An 11356-nucleotide genomic window follows, 5' to 3' on the forward strand; every position below is an offset into this window, starting at 1 on the left:
TGGTTTACACTGAGAGTGAAATGGGAATGAGCAGGTCCTTCCATCTAAGAATTTGAAGAACTATTTTTAGTGTTAGGCTAAAGGTAAGAAATGACCCTCCCCCTGTTCAGGAAGGAGGAGAGGTAAATCATTCTGATACATTTGGAATTCTTGCTACACAGTAAGTATAAACAATGATATTCTCTCACTCTGCTGGCTTAAAATAGAGTTGTGTGAATAACAGATTTTTCAGTTCACTGGCAGTTAAAAAAAATGGTAAAAAAAAAAAATATTCAGGTGAACCTGTAACATGGTATGGCCAAGTATGAAAGTATGGGATAGAACAGAGGTGCCACTGATCTGCAACAGAATTGATATTAATATGTCTGATTTGTATTAGAACTGCATCCATTCGGCTTCAGGACCTGCTGTGCTAGCACTGGAATTGTTTTGATGGGGGACATAATGAACACCCCATTATGTTTTACCTACACTGAAATATGGGTTACAGTACTACCAATGAGCTGACAAGCATATGTGGTCTTTAGTGAAAGGCTTAAAAGTTGTGCTGGAAATCTAAAGCATACTTTAAAAGATGCGCAATTGCTATAGTGTTTTAATTAGTATAGCATTGGAGATGGTGCTAAGTGCTGCTTTGCCATGCTCATGAAAGGGACTGAATTAATACCATGCACACGTGCAATAAATCATTCTTGAATCTGAAAGCAATAAATATTTGTAAGTTACAAGTTGCTTTAATTTCTTCTATTGTCATATGACCTCTCCTCCATGCCACTCAAGCAGAGGGCAAAAAGGAGCTATGCAGTAACATCCTTTATTTCTGCTTCTCTCTAAAATAACAAACTCTGCTTTACTCTGCTGAGCCCTCACAACCCTATTACACATATCTTCAAGACACAACACCTTTATAGATTTTTATTCATTGTCATATTCATTCACTGGCTTCAACATAACGGGTGAGATCCTCCACATGTACAAAATGGCCTACTTCCCCTGGCATTGATGAAGCTAGACACATTTATGCCAGCAAAGTATCTGGCCTTCTATCTTCAGAAAGGTTCTTTTCCCAAGTATGAATGACAAACCAAGATAATCTTCTTAGTTTATTTTTCTAGAGTCCTTAGCATGCTACATTAACCTGACAATGTTTAATCTTGTGTTCATTTCACAATACATTTCATGCAATTCACAGCTGTAATTGGTTTTACACTGACATTACACGTTTTGACCTATTCATGTGAAAAGAATAATTCTTAATATTATTTCTCTCTAAAAAGTGTCCAAGCTTAAACAGCACAGAAGCAGTTCACACTAATCTCATGTGCAGTAAGTCTTTTTGAATGCACGGATGATTATTGTCATAGGAATATAAGGTCCCTGTTTTAGTCCATTTGCAACTGAACTACTTTTGTTTGATTTCTTGTGTCCTGAGGAATCCTCTCTTATAAAACAGCATTCAAGTATTCTATTTTAACATTCCCAGTTGTCTGAGTTAAGGAGCAAGGCAGACCATCAGTTTTAGATTCCATTATAGATGTTCCATAGTCCCACAACTATTCTTAGCATAAGAGTCTTCCTTTGTAATGAACATTCAGCACTAAAGTATAGCTATTTGGCATTATCCAGTGAAGTGCAAGAAATTAAATAAGTTATGTCTTTATTGCTAAAGTACAATACCAAGCAAAGTCTTCTTTATTTAATTGCAAGAAGTTCATAGGGAACGCCTCCCTCTTCTTGATGCCCAGTAGTTCAGCTGCTTTGCAAATATCATTTAGTTATCACATATCGACTGTCATTCTAAGATGATGTATTGAGTATTCTAGAGTCTGAAGAATCAGATCTTTCGTCATAGTCATCTTCTGTATAAATAGGCTGTTTAGACACAATTGGACATCCATCATCAGGGATTGAAATCCTAGGATCTTCTGATGAGCGTGAAGGAAGGACAGGCGAACTTCGGAAGACACTGGTAGAATTACTAGAGAAAGGGCTGACGTACTGGGACCTCAGCTGGTACTGCTGCTGCAGTGTCATGGTGTTCCACAAAGTGACATCATTAGGTAGAAAAGGACTGGACTGGTTTCTTGCCAAAGTATTCCTCAACATCAGTGGGTATCGGGGTGGTTGTGGGAAAGGGTGCTGTAAAGGTACAGCCAAAGGATTTGGCACAACATTACTAGAATCAGTGGAAAATCTCAGTGTGTCTGGAACTCTAAAGGCTGATCCTACAGACCACTTGGAAGAGGAAATAGGATACGAACTCAGTGTGTGTTCAAAAATGTGCCCGTTGGAAGGCAAAACAAGACCGTCAGATTCCGCAGAAGTTCTGTCCCCACTGGCTACTGACGATCGGCTGGACAAAAGGACTTCAACAGCACTCACCAGATCGCCCCCACAGCCCTTCAAGATTAATTCAAGCACAGTTGGCTTTTGGTTGGGGAAGATTTTTTTTAACACTTCAAGTGGAGGTCTGTTGGCCTTCAAACTGAAAGGCAGAGAAACTGTCCCCGATGGACCTTCTATCAGGAGATGATTCTGTTCTGCGTGATATTTGGGACTGTCTGGCCTGCTCTCTGTGCTGCCACCGTTTTTCTGTACTGCATAACCTCCTTCATCTACTGACACTGTTTCAGGGCTCTCAGGAGTGAAGCAGCTTTTGGCTTTTGTCGCATCTGGGGAACTCCTTTGGTCCGTGTCTTTGTCACTGTAGGTTTCAGCATTGTCTGTTCCGCTCGTGTCCCCCAAGCGTTCCTCACTCACATCTGTAAAGCAGAAGGCAGTTGAATTAATCCATTCAGCTAGCGCAAACCTCTTTACATGCATTACATGAATGAAGCAGGAATCTAGGAATCTAGCAAAGGTAAGAATCACCAAGGTTTTTGTTATGCCAACTTTATGAATCTGTACCTAAACCCATCTTTTTCTGCTGTGCCAAATGATAAAATACTAGTACTCAAACTCATGCAGAATTCTTTAATGGAGACAGTTGGTGTCCACTATGCAAATTACACCTTCTTGTAAATAGTCTTTCTACAATACATAGCCAGAGAATGGGTATAGTAGACTAAACTGCTGCTGGATATTAGATTCAACTTCTTTGTAAGTGGCCATAAGGAAAAACAAAAAAAAACAGATCATCTGAAAGCCAGCCTTCCATACAGGCATTTAAACACTTTAAAAATCAGTAATTTTTAGAACTGAATCTTGTCCTTAGTGACTGGACTGAGTGTTGAAGGGGGGACCCAGCAGGTCAAGTCAGCTCCACCAAGCCAAACTACATTAGTGGCACTCTTCTATGGCAGCCTATCTAGATCCCCTGCATTGGCTCTCTGACATCAATGTCCTCGCCCCCAGGCAGTGGACCATGCATTCCCACTCTGTCTGTGGTGGGGAAGGGTAGGATTGGTCCCACAGGTGATTTATAAGCTTGTCATTGTATCCTGCAGAGGAGGAAGCCAAGAGCTTATTGCTGCAGATTAATAGGCACGTGTAGACAGGCCTGCAGAACAGAACTCGACTCTCTGCAGAGCTCCACGGATTTAATTGGGACTGTGTTTTAAGCATATTGCTGTTGCTCAGGGTGAGGCGCATGGAATCTGACTCCCATTATCATTTTTTAAATAAACACTATGCAGAGCACTAAAACATTTTGTTCTGAGGCCTCATTTTAACCAGGCCAACTCACTTATCAGCCCTCTTAGAACAGGAAGCAGCACAGAGACAGTGAAATGCACTGGAGCTGCAAAAGTATACTACTAAGCATTAATTCAGAACTATGAACTACTTAAACAGATTTGAGATAAACAAGTAGGAGTGTCCCACTGCACACAGCATAGCATGTCTTCCCTAGTAGTCATCTGGACAAGGAAAGTTAATTTTGCCAGGGTGCTGATTAAGTGTTTTATCAGCCAGCTCAACACCTGAGATGCACATGCAGTTCTCATCCACTGAGAAGGGGGCAGAGGTATCATCCTCTGCCTTCCTACATCCCGAGATAAGGAAACAGAGCCTAAGTTATATCCTTGGGAGTATACTGTCAGGAAGGGGGGAGATTCTTGGGATTCACAATGACCCTCAATTGGCCTAAGGATACCCCCAGAGCTGCAGCTATATTATGTTTTGTGGTCACATGCAATCATGCACACAGGCTTGTCTGCTCTGAGAAAGCCTCGCTTTTCAGGGTTCTACGAACAGACATAACAAGAGACTCTGGGTCTCCAGAGCCAGGCCTGAGACCCACATGCTGCACCTTGCTAAGTATCATCAGTCCTCCTAGCTTTCTTAAAGCTCCTGAGATCTGCATCATTTATTCTGCGGAGGACCAATGCCCTACAAAGTATAACTCAAAAGGAATTCAACAAGGGAAAAGCCCTTGTGGAGATTTCATCCCCCCTACCCATTCCTTCAGAAAATCCAGCACATGGGGAAACCCCAAGAATAGTATGGCTATTTTTAAAGGTTGTAAAACAGACATTAAAAAGCAATATAAGGCCAGGGCTTTACCGTATTTTGCTCTATGACGCACAAATAGGTTATGAACAGGAGAAGTAATAGTTGTATGTACCGTTATATCATGCAGGAAACAATGTTTGTGCATTTCCTCCATGCTCTCAGCATGTCATTCCCACTATAGCAGTAAAAGGGGAAGGTGGGGGACAGAAAATGTTTCCATGAGTAAATATACTCGAACAAGCCAAACCCCTATAAATATTTTTAAATTGACATAAGTTTATTCATAGAAACTATATGTAGACTAGCCATTAATTACTATGGAAGAAGACTATCTACTCTCAATCCTACCCTGCCTCATGCCTAGCACACGGCTGCAATGCACCTATTTAGGTTTCTGATCCTAAAGACTCCACGTGCAGCTTCTGTTGAAGTCAGTGGAAGCTTCATATGTGAAAGGACTGCCGGACTCGTAGTCTGAAGGTTAAGAAGCAACTGCAACTGTAGCCATTCCACAGTAATTTCCTATGGGAAAGCACTTGAACATGAACTGATCATGCTATGGTGCCCAACATTACCAGGTAACTGATATGTGAGTAGACATATTTCAGAAGTATTTATTTCCAAAATATATTTACTGCTGTTTCCATTTAGCACAAGGCACTGTGTAACATAGCAAATAGACATAAAAAAGCATAATACATTGCATCTCCTAAATCAGGGAAATATGGCCTCTGTCCTGAAAAAAATATTACTTTCAGGGTTTTATTACATTTCTTTTTTGAAATAACGTGTTAATACCTGCCTTTTTAAATTTGGCTAAAAATGATTTTTAAATTCTAGACATTTAAATTCTAAAAAATAAGCATATTTAAAAGAGCCAAAAGTTCACACACATACACACACACTGACTTCAAGAACATCAGGATACTTCCACAACCCACTTCCCTATATAATCCTCACTCGTAACTATGTACGTAAGCTAATGATTACTAAAACATCCACTACATTAGTGTGTGTGTCTGTTGGGGAGTGGGGCAGGAAGGATACACATGCCTCTCACAAGATCAACAAAAGTGGATTTTGATGATGTAGATGAACTAGGGATAGATTAGCTCCTTGTTGGTACTAGAGCCCAGTGACCCAATTTAAACTTAGTAAATATTTAGAAAATAATATATAGCAAAGCTGGCCGAATCTTAACAACAACATTTTTCTCTGCCTGGATGTCAGTTGGAAACCTCTTTTCCTGCTGAACTGAACTGGATGGCATACACCAACTCACCTACCCCAAAGTCCCAGCAAGATCGCTTGGATTTCTTGCCTGGAAGAATATTTGTTTATTTTGTGCAACTCATCTGAGCACCAATTTCCCTGCCACCCTGTAAATGGTGTGCAGGTGGAACTAGGCAAAGAAAATGTCCTGTTGGCTCTTTCCTACATTTTTGCCTTTTTGAGGTTAGATTTTCACTAACTTTCAATGAGCAGAGAATAACAACTGACAAATAACCAAACAAACCTATACAAATACATTCTGGATGCTAAAATGCAGAAATACAACTTGCTGAGCCACCACACTTAGCACATCAATTTTGCATTGCTCCCAAATACTTCACAAGCTTCCACTATTGAAATACACATTTCGTTAAAAATAAATGTATTCTTTGTTCTAAGACCACTGTATCTTCCTGTAATACTTACTAGCTAAAGGTGGTCAGCATTTTATAGTAACTTTATAGTAAGAAACCTTGGCCTCAGACAACCATTTAGTACATTTTAAATAAAATGTATACTGGTTCTGACTGAATGCGGTTATGGCTCGCATTCAGTGAACTTTTTGCTAGTCTTGAGGAAATTAAAAAGAATTGGTTTCTTCATTTATGCTATGTATGGTGAACTGCTATAGCATATCACATACACAAACTTTATAGATAAATACAGGTATAGATAAAATGAATAAAAAATATAGCTATCTCTGTGCATAAGCATATCTATTTAATTTTAATATTTCATGCATACATGCAAGAAAATAAGTATTTCAAATTCTGAAGGAGATAATATAGCATAGCTTTCCTTTAAACATTTCATATTAAAGATGGCAAGGTGTTCAAATGCTATGACAATGGTTTAAGGAGATTTATACTTATATTCTGAAAGTATCTCAGAAAGAGAAAAAAACTCTCTATAATTTGTTCATTTACTGGAAACTTGTTTAATACTTTGAACAAAGTACCTCTCTGCTTAATGGTCCCACTGATGACCTTTGTGCAAATAGCTCTAAATTGTACCACAATTAAGAGAGATCTTCCTGTAACCCAAACTTATCTGCTTTTATCCCCATTTCTATTATTGTAATGAATTGACACTTAAAATATCAGAGGGAGAGTCATGAAACTAAAGACGTGTGAAACTTGCATTGAGTTAAAGAAATGAAGCCCACTACATTGCAAACTGCTCATAATTTCCCCCTTGGACAATGTTATGCTGTGAGTACTAAAGGAAACTTGGGAGGGAAATAACTGAAGATCTCATATGCCTCTTTTGTGCTGTTTTTACATACACTCGTAACTACTAATAAGAAGTGAGAACATTATACCTGCCATTTATGTGAAAGGTAAAAATATGAAATGGAAAAGTAACTGTTTAGGGTAACATATGGACATGTAAGGAAACAGGGAGAAATTAAGATACCTATAGTCAGTGTCAGATTCCAACACCCTGGCTCACACTGGGTTCAACTTTATTCAAAAAAGAGTTTCCAGTGAAGAGATCAGGACCATTTCAGAAGTAAGCCTGCTCAAAGGAAGGGCTCTAAATCAGGAAAAGGTCCCTACTCCTGGACTAGTCTTCAAAGGGTAAAATTTGCAGGTGGTACTTAGGAAACCAAGTGCCAATTCCTCCTTGGGCTCCGGCATCCTGTACAACTGGCCAAGACACTACCTTTGCACCTCATTTCCCCATTTATAACAGGAGGTCAGAAGGATAAGAAAAGACCGGGAGGTACTCAAGACTCAGTAATGGGGCCATAGAATTAGAAATGTGGATTTAAGCACCAAAAACATAAGCCTGGACAAGGGATGTATTTGGTAGCCGTGTTGGTCTGAGACCAAAAGAAATGCAAAACTCTAGAACCCTTGGTTCAGAAACGATACCTTTTATTAGACCAACTATAAAACCTATATATATATACACACACACACACAATATATATAAAAAAAACTTTATATAAAAAAAATTATAAATGTATATAAGCCTGGACTTATTGGGAAACAATCCGTGGCCCAATTACCTCGCTCTCAGTATGGTGCACTCTACAGACACCATCCTCTATTAGGGAAAAGTGATCAAAAAACTACCTATGCTCTCCGATCTCATTGTAAATTAAGAAAAACCCTGTTCATTCAACTGCACAGGGAAGGCTGCTTTCTCTGCAGTGCATGATACTGTGGTTTGAGGTATATCGGCCTCACTGTCCGTTTCCTCAGGAATCCAGTGAATTGCAACTTGGACTACGAACGGGCTAATGAAGAGTGTATCCCTGCATGCAGGAAGGCAGCCAGAATGAAGATGGGCCAAACCCTCCTTCCCTTCCATGAAGAAGTGCAACATGAAGGGAAGGGGCTGGGAGTGCAGTGGGGTGTTTGATTTATGAAGATTTACTCCTTTTCCCCCTGTAAAGCTGTTAGCAGAAAGTGCTGACTGGCTGGCAGGGAAGAATTTCTCATCAATGCTCTTTGATTGTATTTTGCAAACAAAATGCCTGTTGCTTGGTAACATTTCACTTGAGCCTGACCTTCTCCGAAAGTTATTGCTATCAGATTCGATTTACACTGTCCTCCTGTGATTACTGTAATCTTTTAAGCGGGGAAGTTCATATATCAGGAGAAAGAAAAGTTGGGCCTGGCAAGTCAATATCGCTCCTATCCGCCAGATTGATGTCCTGCTGGCGGACTTTATTTGTTTCACTTTCTGGAGAGAGCAGGGCTGGGATTCTCATGTCAAGTTCCTTCCCTTGGGTTTGTGGATGCCCCTGGACAGATTTGGCACCCCCTGCCCCTCCACCAAGGCACTGGTGGGGTATCACCCCCGCTCTCTTAAATGTCCTGAGTTTCAGATGGGCTAGGAAAGCCTTCCAGCCACTTTCATTTCCCGGCTGGGGTTGCAGGGCCCAGAAAGTGGGGGGCTTTACTTTGCTGGCTTGCGGGTGGGAGAGGGCAGCTCTGGGAGCAAGTGTGGGGCACAAGAGGAGACAGCTGGACTCCAGGGAGATGACAGCCCCTCGCCACACACCAGAGGGCTCCGGGCAGAAGGGTGCTGGGGGGAGTGGTATGGGGCTGCTCTGCCCAGCTTGGCTCCCCAGAGCTGCAATGGCTGGGCATCATCCCCAGGTCTCTCCCCATGAGGGAGCAAAACTCCCACTGAAGGGAGAGACCTCCTGGCTTGGGGGGCCAGGTGGCTGGGGTAACAAGGGAGCCTCTACTCCAGCCTGCCTGCCCTGCCAGCAACCAAGCAGGGCAGAGCAAGTGGAGCCTGGGGCCCAGGGCAACTCACACAGCACCCTTGCATTAGAGGGCTCCTACCCTCCCCCAGACCAGGGTCCAAATTATGGGGGAGCTCGGGGCAGCTGAGCCCTGCCTCCCCCCCCAGCCCCCATAAGAGATGAAAGCCCTCCTGTACTATTTGAAAATCATAATCTGGCGAGGAGGTCTCGGAGTGGACTTGTTAATCAACGAACCAGTTTAACTTAGTGTTAAACCCCTCCAAGACTCACCCCCAAGAGTCAAAGTGTAACTCCAGACTATCAGGGACAAGCGGGCTGCCCCCAGGAACCAGTGCACATGGCTCCAAGGCAGACGGGAGCCCTCGGAGTTCGGGAGCCCAATGCACCAGCCCCGGGGTCCAGCCAAGCCCCCTGCGTCGCTCCCACGGGCCGAGATGGAGCTGGGACAAGCCTGAGAAAGCCTCAGCTTGTCCGCTGGGGGATCCCTCCCCGTGGGCAGCAGCCCCCACAGACTATGAGGGCCACTGGGATGCACAGCACTGCCCCACACCTGCCGTGTGTGGGGAGGAAGAGGGCTGGAAACCCCGCTGTGCCTTCCCCTGGCTCAGAGGCCATGTCCCTGCTCTCTGTGCACCTTTCTCCATCTCAGGCTTTTACTGGGGCTGTGAGGAGCAGCCTGGCAGCCCCTCTGTGTGCAGGGAGCTTCTGTCTCTCAGGGAGGAGGATTTCCAGAATGATTTTGCTGAGCCAAAACAAAAATAAAACTCTAAAAAAAGTGTTAGCTGTAAAGTTATTCAGAGGGGCTGAAGAATGAGGTAAACAAATGGCAGGAACTGCTGCCCCCACTCTCACATTGCCCCAGGACAGCACACAAACAGGGCAGGATCTGTGGGGGTGGGGGAGCCGGGCAGGAAAAGCAGGCTCCAAGGGGGACCTGATTGTGTCCCACCAGGGGCCACGTGGTGCCTGCTGGCTGGGAGCTGCCCCTTCCCACTCATCTCCGCTGCCAGTCTGCACTGGGATGAGCGTGGAGGGAGCAAGCCATTGATCTGGCCTGGAATGAATTCAATCGGGCTGGGCATGGGGGGCTTTGCCCTCGCCCTGCCATACAAGCTGACATCTCCTGGGTCAGCCTATGGGTCCCTCTTGCCCAGTGTCACGCAGGGACAGAGAGTAGAGCTGAAAGCGAGCGAGGAGTGGGTCTGAGCACGGTTTTCCCCACTCCTCTCTCACTTGCAGCCCACAGCATGCAGGGCTGATCCAGAGGCTGTGCCCCTCACTCCCCTGCTGCCCCTTTCCTCCAAGAAGGTGTCCAGCCCCTTTGTGAACCTGCCTAAACCATCAGCTTCCCCCATGTCTGGGGGCAAGGAGTCCCACAGGCTTTGAGGCGCTGCATGAAAAGGAGCTGCCTTTTGTTTCTTCTCAACTTCCTACCTTCTCCTTGCATTTTCTGCCCCCCTGGTTCTTGCCCGCTGAGAGAGACAGTGATCAATGCCCACCAGCTTTCTCCCGCCGGTGGACTTTGCAGGGCTGGGAGGTCACCTCATGCAAGGCAGGATCATCCCTCTCCAAAGCTTCCCTAGACAAGTAGGTAAATCTCTTCAGCCTCTCTCTTCTCAACTGCCCAGGCCTGGGCTCCTCACACGGAAGCCCAGATCAGCCTGGCAGCCCTGCTCTGCAACAGGCCAGCGTCCTCTAGGCCAGTGGTCTCCAAACTTTTTTGATCGTGCACCCCTATCAGTAAAAAATTTTTGAGCACGCACCCCCAAATATCTGTATATTTATATTCACGCACCCCTATCAGTAACAACATTTTTAGCATTCACCCCCAAATATATATTTATACTCGCACACCCCTATCAGTAAAAAATTTTTGAGCACGCACCCCCCAATATATGTATATTTATATAAATATACATCTAAATAAAAGTTTTAACATTTTCTTCCCGCATCCCAATGGGTCGTCTTGCGCACCCCCTGGGGTGTGTGCACCTCACCTTGGAGACGCTGCTCTAGGCAGCTCATCTCCGGGGAAGGGGAGATTTCTTTTCATAGTTGTTAGGGGCGAAGGGACCTTACAGCTTGTTGGCTCCACTTGGGCAGGAAAGACTAATGGGCTCAGATGACCCCAGATTTTAGGGGGAGAGGGGATCCCCTTCAGCCTGAGCCCCCCATGCCTCGGGAATGACGGCCAATGAGGGCTGGCAGGGAGGGCATCCGACCCTGCTCCGAGCAGGACCCACCGCATCCGGACCAAGGCTTCGTCTCGCCGGCTCGTCCAGCCCTCCCCGGCGGGAGGAGGCTCCCTGAGCTGAGCAAGTTTCCCCCGGTCTCTCCAGCCCACCTCCGCCCGGAGGCCGCCCTGCCCCGCCGCGGGAGCCTCACCTGCTTTGGGCGGCGGCTGGA

The 11356-nt window shown here is 44.5% G+C and overlaps 1 protein-coding gene across 1 annotated transcript in view; it reads right to left on the reverse strand.

Annotated features, from left to right (window-relative positions):
• Window positions 1-888: 888 nt before the first annotated feature.
• The window catches only part of DMRT3 (doublesex and mab-3 related transcription factor 3), a 16531-nt gene continuing 6063 nt past the window's right edge, over window positions 889-11356 (reverse strand). Inside the window, exons 3-4 of the mRNA XM_019518240.1 lie at window positions 11336-11351; window positions 889-2762 (exon numbers count right to left, since the gene is read on the reverse strand). Coding sequence (XP_019373785.1) covers window positions 1798-2762; window positions 11336-11351 — 981 coding nt within the window. The 3' untranslated portion in view covers window positions 889-1797. The remainder of the gene's footprint in view (window positions 2763-11335; window positions 11352-11356) is intronic.

Source organism: Gavialis gangeticus, unplaced genomic scaffold, assembly GCF_001723915.1.
Source record: "Gavialis gangeticus isolate Ggan-Ray unplaced genomic scaffold, GavGan_comp1, whole genome shotgun sequence".
In the NCBI taxonomy this organism is placed as follows: Eukaryota; Metazoa; Chordata; order Crocodylia; family Gavialidae; genus Gavialis; species Gavialis gangeticus.